The following is a 19,766-nucleotide window of genomic DNA, read 5'->3' as shown; positions in this document are numbered from 1 at the left end:
CACATAAATACACCATATACATTGTACACATACATAAATACACTATATATACACTACACACACATACACATATATACATCATATACATGGTACACATACATAAATACACTATATATACACTGCACACACATACACATATATACACCATATACATTGTACACATACATAAATACACTATATATACACTGCACACACATACACATATATACACCATATACATGGTACACATACATAAATACACTATATATACACTACACATACATACACATAAATACATCATATACATGGTACACATACATAAATACACTATATATACACTGCACACACATACACATATATACACCATATACATTGTACACATACATAAATACACTATATATACACTGCACACCCATACACATAAATACATCATATACATGGTACACATACATAAATACACTATATATACACTACACATACATACACATAAATACATCATATACATGGTACACATACATAAATACACTATATATACACTACACACACATACACATATATACACCATATACATTGTACACATACATAAATACACTATATATACACTGCACACCCATACACATAAATACATCATATACATGGTACACATACATAAATACACTATATATACACTACACACACATACACATATATACACCATATACATTGTACACATACATAAATACACTATATATACACTGCACACACATACACATATATACACCATATACATGGTACACATACATAAATACACTATATATACACTGCACACACATACACATATATACACCATATACATGGTACACATACATAAATACACTATATATACACTGCACACACATACACATATATACATCATATACATGGTACACATACATAAATACACTATATATACACTGCACACACACATATATACACCATATACATGGTACACATACATAAATACACTATATATACACTGCACACACATACACATATATACACCATATACATGGTACACATACATAAATACACTATATATACACTGCACACACACATATATACACCATATACATGGTACACATACATAAATACACTATATATACACTGCACACACATACACATATATACACCATATACATGGTACACATACATAAATACACTATATATACACTACACACACATACCACCTAACTTTTAAAAATCTTAAGGAGCCAAACTATCAGTGGTAGATTTACCTACTCCATACACATTTATACACATTTGTACCTAGCACTAAAGACATGTTTGCATACACATTATATTCATTGCTATCAAACATACTTCATACAATTTGACAAAAAGACATCTTAGGTTCCTACTTTTCCATCATCCTCCTACCTTCTGAACAACTTATCCTGCCACCTCTAATACAGTGCCCGCTGTGCTCCCCAATACTATCCAGCAGAACCAGATAAACCCCCTGATACTACTAGTACCACACAGATAGTGTCCTTCAATAATTATTGGCACACAGTGCCCTAAAATAACAGCGCCCAGCAAATAGTGTCCCTGACACCAATAGCGTAAAAATTAGGTCCCCCAATTACTACTGGGAGACTATGGGGAACATGTTGGGGACATTATTGTTGGGGCACTATTACTACTACAGAACATGGACGTCACGCGGATGTCATCTGTGTTTTGCTTACTGCAAAACAGATATGTTTTATGTGCATCAGGCCTAAAGAAAGGGAATGTGTCATCAGAAAATGACCTATTGTATAAATCATGTTTTTATGTTTAACATACTTTTAAAGAATTTTATGGTGGTTATTTGTAATGTGTCTATATTTAAGCAAAAACCATAAAATCCTGGCATCACTTCTTTAAAACAGAATTGTCCCTCCCATTGTGCCTTTATACAGTTACAGCATAAATTAGCATAATTAGACTGTTGCTAGGTCACAAATATGGCAGTGAGGTGGATGATGAGAGTGTTACCTACAGCCGTGTGTTGCTAAGGTGAATGTTTAAATAAAATGTGTGTTTTAAATTAACAGATATCCATGACAAGTCGCACGAGGATCCGTACACTGACAACTCAGGTATTACTGCACCTAGAACTCTGTATACAGGAGCATTTATATCATTTTACAGTAGTAACTAGTCACAATACGCATTGTCAGCCTCCATGGTGCAATACTATACTTATCAAAACTGTTGCAAAGGAAAGTAGCTTAGTTGCCCATAGCAACCAATCAGATTTAACCTTTAATTTTTCAGAATTCCTTTGGAAAATAAAAGACTCAATATGATTGGTTGCTATGGGCAACTAAGACAGTCTTCTTTTGATAAATTAGCTGGGGAAGAGATGGCACCAGGATAAAGAATGGAAACTGGAGGAGACAGTGTGATGCTCTATGTAATGTTCTGGGTCCCAGTATTCATGTGGATCTAACACATACCACCTGCCTAAACTAGGGTGGCCATACATCTGGCTTTAGGCCAAACAGTCCGGTTTCCTGACACCCTGTCCTTCGTACAGTGCAAGGAAAATGACAAAAAGTTGTTGACTTGGCCTCCAAAGTCCCCAGATCTCAATCTGATCAACTCTCTGTGGGTTATGCGGGGGAAAAAACTAGATCAGGGGTGCACAACCTTTTTTGGTCTGGGGGCCGCATTGTCACATCGCTCAATTTCAAGGGGCCGCAAATAAAAAAAATGTTGATTGGCGCTCATCTGCCTATTACACAAGCCAGTGCAAAGTGACTGGGGAGGAGTGATCGCTGCCACAGTCGTGCTGCAGATAATCGGACATCTTTCATCATGATAAAATATGCAAATCAGCCGACAAATGAGGAATTCCTTGTTTATCGACTGATCAGCTGCACGATTATACCGGCCAGATATAAGATATGAGCACTCCTTATGAACACTTGTTCCCAGTAATTGTCCCAAATATCGTGCTGAAGCAAAGCCCTTGGAACCGAAGAGTTATACTTACCTGCTCCCCGCCGCTCCGGTCCTTCGAACTGCCACTGCTGTTTACACCTGGCAGTGCATGGACATGGTCATACACCACTCCAGCCAATGACTGGCTTACGCGGTGATGTGGCCACAAGCAACGTGTCACTGCTGAAGCCAGTCAGGTGTACACAGAGCAGAAACCGGAAGATGGAGGCAGCGCAGAGGACCAGAGCGGAGTGGAGCAGGTAATTATGAATTTTCTATTTCAGAGGCCATGCTGCAGGAACTTGTTAAAAATCTTTTTTACCAGAAAAGTGGTGACATTTCCTTCCATCCTGCCTCAGCATTTTCCTTCACTGCAGAGGACGGAGCTCACTGGTTATCACCATCTCCTGCCAATCCAGTTATAGGCGCCCTCCAGTAACCAGTAAGCACATTGCCTTGCTAGTGGGGAAGGCGCCTATTGTTTAATGCTTGAATGACCAGGCCCGAAAAGGCCTTAATGACCAGACACTTTTTTGTGATTTAGCGCGCATGGTGGTTCAAATGGTTGTAACTATCTTATTTGTTGGACTACCAAGATCATTTTTGCAACAATTTTTTTGGGGGGGAAACTGTACAAAACGTTTTTAAAAAGTATATATTTTTTCAAACTATAGCTCTTTATTCTTTAAATATGCAAACTGACACCAAAATAAATTATTATAATTAGTTCTGTATTTTGTGTATTTTGCTATATAATATAAAAAGTTTCACATGAATGGGGCGGTAATGGTGACGGTTTTGATTGGTTTCTGCTACATAATATGTCCCCCAAGAGGTCATAAAAAGACCTTGGGGGACACTGTCACTTTTTTAAATTTTGCACTTTTTCATAAAAAGACTCTGGTGGGACAGTGAACACTCTTTTATTAAGCACTTTTTCCTTTTTATTTTATGTTTTAATTTTATTTAGTTTTCAAATTTTTTAAATCATTTTGTAACTTTTAAAAAAATAGATTTTTACCACATAATTTGTCCCCAAGAGGTCACTGAAAGACCTTTGGGAGACAATAAGTGACTTTTTTTTGTACTATTTCCACTGTAACTGGAGCATCCAAAGGAGCCCCAGTTACAGGGAAACCAACCTGCTGTGGAGTCTTTGTACCAGGGCAGCGCTCCTCTGTTCCTGAGACACCCAGCAATCACGTGATCGCTGGGTCTACACTGCAGAGCGCTCATAGAGGAGAAGGCAGAAGCGCTAATAAATCACTTCTGTCTTCTCCTCGGCTTCCCCGCTCTCACTTATAGCCGGGGACCCTTTCTGCTCCTGCTACAGTGCAGGAGCAAAACCTGTGATCTATCTGCTGTGCGGTGCTCTGTGCAGAAACACAGCTGATTGCAGGATCAGCTGTGTTTCTGCCCAGCAGGGTGGGGGCCGCAAACCATGGTTCTGGGGGCCGCAGGTTGTGCACCCCTGAACTAGATCAATGGAGGCCCCACCTCATAACAGGAGTGACAGCATCTGCTGCTAATGCCTTGGTGCTGTATCTCACAGAACATCTTCAAAGGTCACTAATATGGGCACGTAGGGTATTCTCCAGCTGCAAATGAAGGGCTTTTTCATATACATGACATACAGGGGGAAGTCAGTTTTGCTCCAGTCTGTGTTGGAGATTTATCAAATGTCAGGTTGTTTGATACATTTGTCTTGTCCTTAAACCTAACCCTTGTGTCTAGAGAAGCTCCTCCAGTTTTCCTACTCCACCCTCCTCCTAGAGTGAGATTGTGACATAGGCCTCATGCACACAACCATTGTGTGCATCCGTGGCCGTTGTGCCGTTTTCCTTTTTTTTTCGCGGACCCATTGACTTGGCGGCCGCACTGGCCACCAATGAGTTAAAAACAGGGGGGGGGGGGGGGGTCTGCCCCCTGCCAGGCAGCAGGGGGCAGTCATGTACACAGTTCTTTTAGTATATTCTAACCTGAAGCGTCCCCATCACCATGGGAACACCTCTGTGTTAGAATATACTGTCGGATCTGAGTTTCACGATCTAACTCATATCCGACAGTATATTCTAACATAGAGGCGTTCCCATGGTGATGGGGACGCTTCAAGTTAAAATATACCATCGGATTGGAGAAAACTCCGTTCCGATGGTATAAAAGGGACTCCTGACTTTACATTGAAAGTCAATGGGGGACAGATCCGTTTGCAATTGCACCATATTGTGTCAACGTCAAACGGATCCATCCCCATTGACTTGCATTGTAATTCAGGACGGATCCGTTGGGCTCCGCACGGCCAGGCGGACACCAAAACAACTTTTTTTTCATGTCAGTGGATCCTCCAAAAATCAAGGAAGACCCACGGAAGGAAAAACGGTCACGGATCACGGACCTACGGACCCCGTTTTTGCGGACCGTGAAAAAATACTGTCGTGTGCATGAGGCCTTATTTGTGACTTTTTAAAAATGTCGCAATAATAAATCATTAACATAGCTAACCAAACCTACTTTCCCACCCATATTACAAAACTGGAGTGAGTGGCGTAAAAATGCAAAAAGTCGCAAAATTTTGCTCAACTGAGTGCAAAAAGTCGCAAAAGCCCTAATGTGTGACTTTTTGATGCCAGAAGTCTGGAGTGAAGTTATGATAAATAAAGGCCACAGTGTGTATAATACATCTGAGCTACAGAGCACATGTCAGTTTTGTCTCATCACTGGCATATAGAGAAGCATGGACTATAGGGAATGTCCTATTGCTTCAAGCATGTTGCATGTCAAATATATCAAAAATGTCTCAGGGGGTCATTTATCAAACTGGTGTTAGCAACCAATCAGATTCAACCTTTCATCTTGGACAGCTCCTTTGGAAAATGAAAGTATGAATCTGATTGGTTGCTATGGGTTCTACTTTACATCAGTTTGATAAATGACCCCCTCTCTGGCCAATGGCAGTTCTATCATACGATAGATGAAACTGACTCCTAACAGACCTTTTGACTTTGGTTTTGTTGGGTTTTGTAATGGTGTCCATCCTTTAGGCCCCATGCACATGATCATATTGTTAGTCTGTAACATTAATTACAAAGGGGCCACAAAAAATTGAGACAGCACCCCGTGTGCTGTCCGCATCCGTATGTCGGTTCTGCCATCCTGCATGAAAAAATGTCCTAATCTTGTCCTTTTTTTATACCAAAAAAGCCATTTTTAACATAGGATTGGATGTACAGAATGTGAAAATGTGGCATGCACATAGCCGGTATCCGTGTTTTGAGGATCCACAATTTTCAGACCACAAAATGGCCGTGAATGAGGCAGAGAACTGGTGGAATTTGCATCCAACATAAGTTTGAAGATAGCCATACTTGGGGCAGTATGAAAATAACATGCAGTACTAGAGAGAGAAATCTTAAGATGGCCATGCTCATTTTGGCTAGATAAAATGACCATCTTACTTGTATGGGGGTGTCCCAACTTTCCCCTTATGGCAGATATCAGGGAAAAGAAGGGTTTGGGCATGCTGGATTTCAACGTGCCCAATTATTTATTATGACAAGAAATAAGCAGTATCGGGCAGTGGTTTATGCCCCTCTCCCTACTGAGAGCACATGCATGCAGTACCCCAGCAGGACTACTGCAAAGGGATCATTATTACTATGACCGTTAATTCAATTATTGAGTTAAATTTTGTGATTTATTATGTATAGGCACTTAATAGCCTTGTATGGACAACCTGACAAATTGGCAGTTAAGTTACCTTGAGATGGAATGAGTCTGCCCCTGGTTAGTTAGTGAGATTAATCTGAGCATAGCCAGGAACAAGACCTACATGTCCTAGCTTCTGAGCGCTAGGCCCGAGTTCTGAGAACTTCTGTCTCTGAGACTTCAGCTGCCAAGGAAGCAACTCTACTATTAGTGTATGCCTAAGAGAAGGCGAAAAAAAGGACCAGAACCTACCAGGCCAGCAAGGTATTGGGGACATCTATGGCAAAAAGGCTTTACTGCTGTAGAAGGGAATATTGTAAAAGCATCCTACCACATTTTGAGATGGATTAGCCATCCATATCTTAGTTCTGCACGCCTCAGCTCGGGAACTGCAGAAATAGCTAAGAAGGAAACTCACTGCATGTCTGTGGTTCTGTTAAGAGACTGAAGAGTATCTTTAAAGAAAGGTTGTACTACAAGTATCATAATTTTTGTTATCCATGCACTGCTATTGGGAAAGGATTGCACTACGGCATAGGATCTGTGCTGTTGTGCTGCTGTATGTACTACTACCCCATCTTCACTACAGTAAAAAAATAAATAAAACTTTATTACAATCTGCGGCCTGATTATTGACTCCACCATAATTCAGCTGGCCCTCTGCATCCGCACTCCTACCTTGTACCCAACAAGCCTACTCCATCAAGAGCATCCCAACTACTACCAGGCAGGATCCCCAATATCAGGTTGTGGCCGAGGGAAGAAAGGGTGCGTCCTCCAGTCATTGCATGGCCCTAGAGTTGAGATTGCAATTGTGAATTAAAAGTACTGCTACCACCAGCATATCCACTGCCACTACCCCCATCCTCGCCTCCCCTGAGGGTCAGGAAGTAGTGTTTAGATGACTGCTATCTAAAGGTGGCTACAAACACAAAATAGACAATTACAACTAAAATGATTGTTTTAGGCAGCAACCAATTGTTCATGAACGATCTTTCCAAAAAGGTAATTTCTATAGGGCAAAAATTTTGGACAATAATTCACCAGGTGATTTATTGTTCAATGGCTAATCATCCATCAACCTCCAACCTTCTCTACCACCGCCAACTGCAATTAAAAGTCTTCGCTAAATGATACGGATTATTATTTTATTTTTTTAGGAACTGAGATCAGCAAGAGCGACATCAAGGCTGTGTCCGAGATCTTGTATCAGTCAGATGTGAACAAAGCAGCAGAGACAGATATTATCTTGAACAAGCAGGAAATGTCTGAGAACACTAAGAAAAAAGATGACCTGTGTGATCACCCGTAAGTTCTGACACAGCAGTTTCCTACGATCATCTGGGGAGTGGGTGGAAGGTATCAAGAAACAATGTAATTACAACCCATGTTTCCTGGCCGGCGGCCTCTTCCCGCCCAAATGGATGAAGTGAGTATGAATTTTTTTTTTGTTTTTACCACTATTTCAGGGAAAATTGATTCGTTACCACAAAGCGTGAGGAAATTCGGCTTTGCGGCAAATCGATTTTTTCCTGAAATTAAGATCGAAGTCCACTTCGAATACTTCGATTCGCAAATTATGGTCACCAATGCATGGAGCGGCCCATCAACGGGCGTGTATGTGAGGCCAAAATCTTATGGTGCACTGAGATACAGGAATAGAGCAGACAGAAGAAGACTTATGGATGCACAAACTGCATAATATCCCCCACTGTCAGGAAGGAGATCATTACCCTTTTAATGGCAAAAGAAAAAGCAGCATACTGTAAAGTAAAGGAAGGGAAGCTGTGGAAAAGAATGCAGATTGGCAGCTGCAAGAGTTAAAGTGCTCTCATATCACTTATCTGTATAGAAGGGGATTCTCAACTGTACTTCTGATTATACTACACCACCACCATTGTTAGCTCCATATCAGAACCTACAGTACAGCTCAAGTAGATTAAGTTGACTGTTCATGCACTAACTGACACCAGAGAGCAAGTACTTGCGTAGAACTGTATACAAAGCAAAAGGTGGTGTTAATGGCGCAATTGGGAAACGCAAAACTCCAATCACAGAAGATATATCTGGGCTGCAATCCCTTGAGCCACTGTTGTGTTAGAAATGTTGTCTTAAAGATATGGGAGTGGGATCAAAATATATATCTTGTGCACCTGATCTTTTAAAACCTTAGCAGCGAACCTGGCCGCTAGCGTAGCATTGATGGGTCTCTTAAGAGATCCAGCAATGCTGCAAAAAAGTTATGGGTGGGCTGCAGCTGGTGACACGGAGAGGATGCACTGGGGTCCAAGTTGAATTTTTGCAGCAGAGCCCTTGAGCTTATAGTTACATCCCTGCTTACAACTTCACATCTGCGCTTTCCCTTTCCGCTATTGAGAGCCGTCATAGGATCTCAATAGCGGGTGAAAACGCTTCCATTTTGTCCCCATTCATTGTCAATAGGGACAAAACCGAAATGAACGAAACGGAGTGCACCAAAATGCTTTCCGTTCCGTTTGATTGCATCCCCATCGCGGATAGAATAACGCTGCAAGCAGCGTTTTTCTGTCCGCGAAGTTGTGCGGAGCAAGAAGGCGGGTCCGTTTTCTCAGACACAAAAGAAAACGGATCCGTACCCCATTGACTTACCATGGTTTTAGAGACGGAACTGTCTTGTCATTTTTAGAGATAATACAACCGGATCCGTTCAGAAAGGATGCAGACGGTTGTATTGTTATGATGGAAGCGTTTTTGCTGATCCATGATTGATACAGCAAAAACACTGGTGTGAAAGTACACACAGTATGTAATTCCTATACGCCATGTACGGCCCCCAACAAAGAACAGAAGCATCACAGAGAAGCTTTCCTATGGAACAGTTTTGTGCCAAGTGGTATGCTGGACCGGAGTACTCAAAACGTCCAACTATTGTGTCCATCTCTGGCCGGCCACTAATCCTGTACGCTATGTAAATCCTGCCTGACAGGTCCCCCCACCTGCCATGCGGCATTTACATAACTGGTGCACTTCCTATTGTTAGGGCAATGGGGAACGTGTCCGTTTTGGTCCCTGCAATGTAATTTCTGCAAAGCCTTTGTTTTTTTTGGGTTTTTTTTTTTTGCAAATCAAAGAGGTCATCTCATCTGGAAAGAGAAGAAATCAATTCATAGAGTATGTGACCAGTGCTGATGATGAGAGTGGTAGTTGCTGATGATGATTCATTACACAGCATCTTTTTTTTATCAGATTGTACAAGCATGTGAATGAAGAGATATTTAAACGGCCTACATATAAAGCGTTTATCAAGCTACTGGACAATTACGACAGGAAGACTGGAAAAGATGAAACATTCACAGAAGAGGAAATAGAGGAGCAGGAGATTTTCTTAAAGGAGATTATGAAAACAAAAGTTATGAAGGAGCTTTACAAATTCTTCCACAAAAAAGGTACTTTTTTAGGTTTTACCTGGTGAAATGTCACAGTAAAAAGGATTCTATGTTTTGCAAGATTATTAGATTTATTTATGTTAATAATAGAGTATCCGGAAACTGATCGTACACCGCTATTGAAAGAAATTGGCCAAGATATAAACTGCCAGTACCTGTAGGAATTCAACATTGGGGCCTCATTCTACAGCCATAACACCTCTCATTTATTAAGGCCTGTTGTATATATATGTCTTCAGATTCATCCAAATTGTATAATAATCTATATATTTTTTTTAAAATCTGGAATCCAATGATCCCAAAGCTCTGTACTGTATGATATTATTGTATTGAACAGGTTGACTTGGGACAAATGTTCTATCTACGTCTTTGTAGCTACTGATTGGGACAGTTAAGGGGGTGGGCGCTTTTCCCTTTTACTTGGGGGATAAAAAAGAGCAGCAAATACATACTGCAGTATAGCCCCAAATAATTAGCCACAATAAGCTAGGGAGCCTGATGGATTTACAGTAACATGTGCAGAGAATGGGGCTAATGTCTGCAATTTTGGTGATCCAGAGCAGTGAAAGAGTTAATGTCTGTACCCCTGGTAGGCTCCCTGATGGTTTAAGTCATATAAAGGGTTAATTGTAACATTCCTGGTAGTCTAGGGTAGCTACACAGTTAATGTGTACATCCCTAGTGGTCTGGCACAATCTAAAGGTTAATGACATCATCCTTTGAGGTCTAGTAAAAGGGTTAATATCTATATTCTCGGTAGTCTTCTAGGGCACAGAAAAGGTAGCCGCCCGACTCCAGCAACCCCACCAATTAGCTAGTAGTAGTTCTGGCACTGGAAATAAGTTCTGTATCTATAAATCAGCGTCTACTATTACTGCGGTTATGCTCCCATTCACTAGAACAAGGACATTGGGCAGAGTTTTGCAATTCGGGTGCCTGAGCTACTGCCAAACAGCAGATTGGTGGGGTGGCTGGCAGTCCGACCCACACTGATCTGATATTATTTAGGCCTCATGCACACGACCGCTGTTTTGATCCGCATCCGCGGACCCATTCATTTCCGCATCCGTTGCTCCGTTCCCTGGTTCGCCCCAAAAAATATAACCTGTCCTATTCTTGTCCGTTTTGCGGACAAGTATAGGCAGTTATATCAATGGCTGTCCGTGTCGTTCCGCAAATTGCGGAACGCACACAGACGCCTTCCGTGTTTTGCGGATCCGCAATTTGCGGACCGCAAAACACACAACGGTCGTTTGCATGAGGCCTTATTCTAAGGATAGGCCATCAATATGAAAGTCCTGGAAAACCCCTTTAATGTTAAAATACTTTGTGATATACTGTAGAGCTGATAACATTTTCACATTAAAATCCATGGTGGTCTAGGGCAGCGTAGGGGTTAATCCTTCATTCATGAAGTTAATCTTCTAGTCTTTTCTAGTCTGGTTCAGTTTGTAACAGCAGACATAGCAAAGAGATAGAGAGGACTGTGCACCTGTAGCTCTACAGCGACACAATTCTCTCTATGATCAGGCTGAGGGTTTTTATGGACAGGGGGGAGAGCCCAGGGAGCGTGCACAAAAGCAGAATCTCCATGAGTGAGGCGGTTTTAAATCTGCATGAGACGTTTTAACCATACAACAAAATTTATATATCTGTATACAATTTCAGAATATCCGATAATCCAGCACCTATCAGATCCTAACATTATTACAGCAGTAGCTGTATTGTTCTTTGCTTATGAGCAGAAGCATTTAAAAACCAGAGCATGGTAATTAAATACAGAGGGTCAGCACTCTGCGGGTCTCCATTTATCACAGCCTCATTTCTAAATGTAGTGCGACCGAAAGAAATTGAAATTAGAGATGGTAGATGCAGCCAATTTACCATCTGCTGCTATATTATTATAATCTTCCTTATCGTATACAAATTACCAATATACAAGTACCTATATATACTGTATTATCTGTAGGACTGTACAGAAATGAAAAGCAGTTTGTTGATGACCTGAGGAACATGTGGTTTGGACTTTACTCTCGGTCTTCTGGGGAACAAGACTCAAGTGGCTTTGAACATGTGTTTGTAGGTATGTATAATCAATTGACTGTTCTGTTTTAGGAGATTGGAACATGTACATACAGTATACTGTATGTGGAAAGGAGATGTGCAGTGACCCAGAGGATCACTGTTAAAGAGTTAATATCACTGCTAAATGGTAAATTTTCTATGCCATGTCTGTAAATCCAAGATCTGTATATGGGTAAAGCAGATTAGCTACCTGGCCCTATTCAGTGGAGTAAGGCTGGCTCTGCCCTGTCTGGGTTAGGATTGCTGTGTAGTCTGGTCTAGGCAGCCGAAGTGTGGGGAGATGAATGTTCCTGTGCAGTGTGCGGCCTACTACATGGACCCTTCATCCTTGCTTGCGATGCACAAGTGTCAAAGCTCTGAAAGAAGGAAGCATTCGATTTACACAGTAAAGGGTCATTACAGGGCCAGGACTGGTACATCGACAAATAATAAAGGTAATCGGTTGTTTATGGCAACAGACTTTACTGCTTGTGGAGAGGGTATATTGCTTCGGCGCCCACCACACTTCTGTAATGGATTGGCTATCCATTTGAGGATCTTCACTCCGCAGCCTGGGAACTGGATTGCATATTGTGAAAAACATTTTGCATCCCTTTGTTTGAATTGGGAAGTTGTTTGGATTTAATAGAGAAACTCAGAGTGAGCCATCTTACAGCCTGCCATTCCATATTCAGCATTGGAAAGATTGTATGTGTTCTCTAGAGAAAAACTGAACTTATTACTACCAGTGACTTTGTTTATGAACTGCCAACACTACCCCAGTAAAGTGCCTTGGACTTGTTACCCGCAAATACGGCCTGGTTATTGTCTTGCACCTCCTTCAGCCATTATCCGCCCAGGCCTCCTGTCTTGCAGCCCATCACAACACACATCTAACATCAAAGGCACCCCATCCACCATCAGGCAGGAGCCCCAGTACCAGGGTATGCCCCGAGGGGAAAAAGGGTTGTGTCTCTCCATTCAATGCACTGCCCCAGAGAGTGCAGGAGTGAGGACAGCCACCGTGAACCACCACCACTACTACAAGTGCCACATTCACCATGAACTTCACTCATCAAGACGATCCCTTCCAAACAACCAGCCACCCCTGGAATCCCCAGTGATCATTTGTCATCATTGGGGCAAATGTAGCATTATGTGGTGACCTTTCAAAGCAATGCTTGATGGTGTAAAATGCGTCTGAATTAAGAGGGCCTCACTGCTCTCGGTAACAGAAGATGATACAAGCTGGGACCCCCATCTATGATGTCCAAATGCCCTAATAAGGTATAGGGCAGGAGTTATTTCATGGGAAAGACAATTTAACTTCAGGTATTTCATCTTAATTTCCATCTGCTCTATACATATTGAGTTTTTGTTTACATAAAAGTACATAAACTAATGTATCCTGGAGCCAACACCCAGTATATAGTCACAGCTGAGACGTGGATACAACTGTGTCTGATCCAGAAACTTTGAAAGTACATCACCAAAAGCACAAATTTGTAACAGGTGTTAGGCCTCTTTCACATGTCCGTGTCTGTGACGATGTTCATGACAAGATGCTCATCCATGAAGATGTCCGTGAAGGATCCGTGTTTGGTCCATGTGTCCATGTATTGCCCTCCATGTGTCATCTGTATTCCATGGATACTGCTAGGCTGAAAATTTGTTCCCAGTGCATCTCCTACCAATGGTCTGTAAAACGTCTGTTCATCAGTCTCATGGCCTAGGAACAGTGCATGTTAACGGATCTGAGCTGCAATACCAAGCACAGCCGCTATACAATGTATGGAGCTGTGCTTGGTAAGCTGTGAGAAGGTCAATCGGTGGGTGTCCTAAATGCTGGACCCCAACTAAAGAAAAAATACCAGCCAAATTTAAATAGGTAAAAAGGGGGTTAAAAATGTCAAATTTAGAATTTTGCTCCTTTAAAAAAAAAAAAAACCTCTATTTCCCTTTTGGGGACACCACTGTGTAATTTACTTTTAGTCCCTCTTTTTAGAACATCTCTGCTGGGTATCAAACCCACCATCATCTGCATTAAAGGCAAAAACCGTAGCCAGTGAGCTATAGACCTCAATACTGACAAGACAAAGATATTCTCTGGCTAAAAACCTCATTAGCAGTTTCCCATGTATTATGTATTCACATACTGCAGGTGTTTTTTTTTTTTTTTTTTTTTTTTGCAAAAAGTTTCATGGCGCAAAATAAATTACAATAAGCACAAACCTGTCCATTATAAAAGGAGAACAATTAAAATAAAGTGCCGTCCCAATCCAATGATCTAAATGAACGCCACCTGATGGACCGCACTGACTATAAGGCCGCATGCACACAACTAGATCAATTTTGGGGTCCACATCCATATGTCCGTTCCAGAAATTATAAAATATGTCCTATTCTGGGCCTTAAAATGTGGTCTAAAGATCTATTGAAGTCAATAAAAAAATGCGGATGCATGATATTTTGCAGCCTGCAAAACGGATGCGATCGTGTGCATGAGGCCTTATCGTCAGTGCAGTCCATCAAGTGATGTTCATTTCTGGCATTTGATGGAGACAGTGCTTCAATTATTTTAATTGCTTTTCTATAATGGAGAGTTTATTGTAATTTATTTTGTGCCATACATTTTTTTGCGGTTATTAAAAAAAATATAAAATGATTACTTTATCTATATATGGATACATAATACATGGGAAAATATTACTGAGGTTTTTAGACAGAGAATATCTTCTACTTATTAGCATTGAGCCTTATAGCTCAGTGTTCATGGTTTTCATCTTGAATTGAGAAGGAGATGGGTTTAAAACCCCATAAAGACATTTTTAAAATAGAGGCTAAATAAGCTTAAAGAGGTTCTACAGTTTGTTTTAACTGATGATCTATCCTCTGGATAGATCATCAGGGGTCCGACACCCGGGACCCCCCGCCGATCAGCTGTTAGAGAAGGCAGCGGCGCTCCAGCAGCCCCGCGGCCTTCTCACTGTTTACCGCTGGCCCAGTGACATCATGACTAGTATCAACTGGTCTGGGCGCGGCTATGCTCCGTTCACTTGAATGGAGCTTAGCACCGCCCAGACCAGTTGATACTAGTCGTGACATCACTGGGCCAGCGGTAAACAGTGAGAAGGCCGCTGCGCTGCTGAAGCGCCGCTGCCTTCTCAAACAGCTGATCGGCGGGGGTCCCGGGTGTCGGACCTCCGCCGGTCAGATGCTGATGATCTATTCAGAGGATAGATCATCAGTTAAAACAAACTGCAGAACCCCTTTAATACACAGGGGTATCACCAAGCATACATAGGTCATCAGTATAAAACAGTCGGAAAACCTTTTTTTTTACTTGAATGTGACTCAGCTGCAATACCAGGCGCTGCCCAAGGACAAAAGTGTCACCGTTTCTGGGAAAAATGCAGTCCCTTTTTTCTAATTTCTACGGAGCCAGTATGTCTCACTAAATTACAATAGTTAAATTACAAGTTTGCTTGTTACAAAAAAAAGAATATTTTCTATATATAGATACAGCGATGCCTTTGTCTAATATGATTTGCAAGTTCTAAACCGGAACAATTCCCATTTTGACTGTTACCAGGTGAAGTCAAGAAAGGCAAAGTATCTGGTTTCCACTGTTGGATTCGGTTCTACTTCTTAGAAAAGAAGAAACAGATTGACTATTACAGTCATAATTATGATGGTCCGGTAAGTTCTATCACTACAAGCTAATTATAGATATAGTCCAGGAGAGAGTATACAGATGATGTAGTGTTAAAGGGGTTGTGCCATGAAAAATATTCTACATTTTTCAAACCAGTCCCTGGATCTGAATACTCTTATAATTGCATGTAATTAACAATTTGGTATAGCCAGTGAGCTATTCAATAAAATGTATCTGTATAGTGCCACCTACTGTTTCTTTTGCTCTTTTGCTTACCTGTCCATCTAACTGAGACGGTCACATGTGCTCAGTATAACTACCACCAGCCAAATGTTCTGTTACAAGCTGTGGCATATACAGGGCATAAGCCACAGTAGGACGGACACAAGGACACATACCCCTGAGCTGCCAGCCTGAAATAAATCTAGCAGAACAGCTGGAGTGGTGAATGTGGAGAGCTCTGGACCCACGTGAGGTACAGGGCTGGTTCTAGCTTTGTTGGAAAGGTATTGTCATGTACTATATGGTGTCTGATTTTCTGTTTACATTAAGCATGGTATAACCCCTTTGAGGATCAGGAACGAACGTTCTCAGGAATATTTGTTCATCCGATCATTGGACCATCTAAACTCACCACCGATCAACCAACCAACACATAAGAATGTTCACTGGTCGGCAGCACATCTCTCGGAGTAAACAGGGGATGTGCTGCCGACATGATATAAAGTGTAAGGAGGATAAATGATTGTGGTATTGATTGCTTGGCCCCCCATACGGTTTCAATCAGCCCATGTACAGGCTACATAAAAGAAAGTTGATCGACTTGTGTCTAAAAGGGCCCTTGGTAGGGTAAACACAGGAGATACCGAGCACTGACCCAGAGAGGACATGTAAATCAGCGTTTGGACAGACATTATAATGTAATATATGTAAAACTGCCAGTGACATCTATTATATGAACAAGAATCTGTTCTGTTTGCTCAGACAATTATGATACATCTCACCCAGAGCATTGATACATAAGCGATTGTAGTATACCGCTCATGGGTCACATAGAGAAACCTGCAGCCTTTTCTACTAGACATAATTACATTAACTACTACGAATTCCTTGCACTGCAATCTATCCCTGTATCCATGAGAATGGCAGCAGAGCAAACAAGACAATCAAGTTAAGTTCCAAATGGTGGGGACACAATTTGATTACAAGTCACCGCCGTCTTGTCTTGTTGACACCTCAGATACGGTTGTTTGAAGGACAAATTAGGTTAAGTTCACTATGTTCATTGTCAGAAGACGCTGTGCCCGGCCAGCTGCAGGCGGCTGCACTGGGGTCATCAACTAAATCCTCCCCTTCCCCCAACCCAATCTTTTACTCATAATACATTGAACCCATTTAGTCCAGGAGCTATCAAGTTTTTGGGATTGGCTTCTGCCTTTCATAACACATTAAAAGCAACACGTTCTAGAAAAATGGTCCCAATGTAATAAGAAACACAGCAGCTTGATGTATTATTTTCAATTTAGTTATATCTTTTTTATCTTGACAGTGGGAAACCTACCCCGATGTGTTGGGGCAACAGTTCGAGTGGGACGGTTTCTATAAACAAGTTGGCACCCAAATAATTGGCTCCAGTCCTGAGTTTGACTTGGCACTTTATAGCCTGTGCTTCATCGCCCGCCCTGGTAGAAAGTAAGTTGTGTCTTAAACATTCCCATTACATCTATATGGCCTTAGGCATCTGACCATATTGTGATTCTGTACAACCTTCTAGTACGTAGAGGGGTCTACTGTAATAATATAGGCCTCCAATTTCCTACTGAACCAGACAGAAAAAACACTGTAGTATGCTCAATGAAATACTCTATTATTGAGATGTTTGCTTCTACTGGAGAAGAACTTGAAAAGAATAGCTCCATAGTACACTATTATTATTACTATTTTTCTGTGCAGTTCACATGGAACCTAAGAGGTACAGTAGGGCGTATAAGAGGTCTGTGGGTATCATATGATGGCCAGATAAGGTTGTTTGGAACCATTATACATCTATGTGCATGAGTATATAATAATCACAAGGTAACATTATGCATAGATAATTACCACTAAATTACTACTACTACTAACTTCTCTTCATTTCATCTGCAGATGCCGTGTCAGCATGGGAGGACATGAAATAGACATACAAACCTATGAATGGACCAAAAGCACCTATGGCAAAGACAAGAAGTTCATCGCTACAGCCTATGCTACATTTTAGAATGGTTAAATGGGTTTTCCAAGTTCTATAATGCCCCCCTTATGCCCGGCCCCCTCACACAGATTGTTGTTACCTTCGCTCCTCAGCACCCGCATCACTTCTCATACCAGCATGGCCACCGCTGCATCTCCCCGTCGCAAGCGGGGTCAGCCCACGATGGGAACAAACCTTCCTAGCGACGAGGGTGCTGGGGAGTGAAGTACAACCTCTGTGAGGGGCCCGGACATATGGGGGGCATTATAGAATTTGGATAACCCCTTTAATGCTAATCTTACCATTCTTAATAACTTACGCTTTAGAAACAGATTTGCTAAACTTAAGGCCTCATGCACATGACCATATGTATTCTGCGGATATGCAAAATACGGATACCATCCGTGCTGCATCCGCATTTTTTGCAGACCCATTAACTTTAGTGGGTCCGCAGGTCGGCCAAGTATAGGACATGCTCTATCATTTTGTGTAATGGACATAGGGATGTAGGAAGCACATGGATCATCCATATGCTTTCCGCATCCGTACGTCTGTTCCTCAAAAAGATAGAATATGTCAGCAAAATGCGGACCATGGATCCATTGTAATTAATGGGTCAGCTCAAAAAATGCAGCACGCACATGGACCCCATCCTTATTTCGCAGATCTGGCTGTCTAGACCTGCACCAGATTTATCACAGTGGCCCAGGCTGGAGGATAAATCTTGTAATCCCCTCTCCGGTCTCCTGCAATCAGTCACCGGTTGGCTTTAGCTGGAGCCGTTGTTCTCCCTTGGATCTGCTCCTAAAACAGCATCTGACAGTAAAGCACTGCCACTCCTGGATAGCATACCACTAGTACAAGGTTCGGGTTATCTAAGAATTCAGTGGTAGCGGAATCCATAACGGAATTCTTAGATAACCCGAACCTTGTACGCCGTACTTGAATACAGAAGTTCGCTCCACACTGCATACCCCATGATTTATTATACTTAAAAAAGTTTAAAAGTCAATGTACACCTATCATAAAATCATAGCCTTTTCCAGGACTGCCCAACCTAGGTTTCACCTCTTCTTTAGGCCTCTTGCACACAAACGTATTTTATTTCCATTTCCGTTCCATTGTTGCTGTTTCCGTTGCGGTCCGTATGCGGAACCATTCATTTCAATGGTTCCGCAAAAAAAAGAAACGGTAGGTACTCCGTGTGCATTCTGTTTCCGTATTTCCGTATAACCGTCCTGCTAAAAGATAGAACTTGTCCTATTTTTGTCCACATAACGGACAAGGATAGGACTGTTCTATTAGGGGCCAGCTGTTCTGTTCCGCAAAATATGGAATGCACACGGACGTCATCTGTATTTTTTGAAGATCCATTTTTTGGGGACCGCAAAATAAATACGATTGTGTGTAAAAGGCCTTAGGGGCATCCCTGACGGCTCCAGGCAAAATCAACTCGATGAATGATTGCTCAAGATTGGAGAGGAGACTGCAGGATACTCGAGGAAAGGTGGTTGGTGCCTTTTTTTCTTTTACAGAGCTCAATATTCCGGAAGAAAAAGCAGTTCGGATCTGGTTTGTGTGTGTATTGCGACTTTAAGAATGAGACATTTGGACACAAACTAGATAAGGAACAGTTTTCTTTGTGTGGCTTAGATGATAAATCTGGTGGAGAGATAGAACCTCTCTCTTAGGACTCATCCACACGACCGTTGTTGTTTTGCGGTCTGTTTTTCGCGGATCTGTTTGTCCGTATCTTAAG

General features: G+C 41.6%; 1 protein-coding gene across 1 annotated transcript in view; it reads left to right on the top strand.

The window, feature by feature from the left end:
• The window catches only part of ENDOU (endonuclease, poly(U) specific), a 65,395-nt gene extending 46,774 nt beyond the window's left edge, over positions 1–18,621 (top strand). The window contains exons 6-12 of the mRNA XM_044288044.1: positions 2,037–2,081; positions 7,794–7,941; positions 9,859–10,058; positions 12,028–12,141; positions 15,715–15,821; positions 17,327–17,469; positions 17,923–18,621. Of these exons, the coding sequence (XP_044143979.1) occupies positions 2,037–2,081; positions 7,794–7,941; positions 9,859–10,058; positions 12,028–12,141; positions 15,715–15,821; positions 17,327–17,469; positions 17,923–18,034 (869 nt within the window). The 3' untranslated portion in view covers positions 18,035–18,621. The remainder of the gene's footprint in view (positions 1–2,036; positions 2,082–7,793; positions 7,942–9,858; positions 10,059–12,027; positions 12,142–15,714; positions 15,822–17,326; positions 17,470–17,922) is intronic.
• The last annotated feature ends 1,145 nt before the right edge of the window (positions 18,622–19,766 follow it).

This window comes from Bufo gargarizans, chromosome 3 (assembly GCF_014858855.1).
Source record: "Bufo gargarizans isolate SCDJY-AF-19 chromosome 3, ASM1485885v1, whole genome shotgun sequence".
Classification (NCBI taxonomy): Eukaryota; Metazoa; Chordata; class Amphibia; order Anura; family Bufonidae; genus Bufo; species Bufo gargarizans.
Note: the sequence above shows the minus strand (reverse complement) of the source record. Positions and strands in the feature narration are given on the sequence as shown.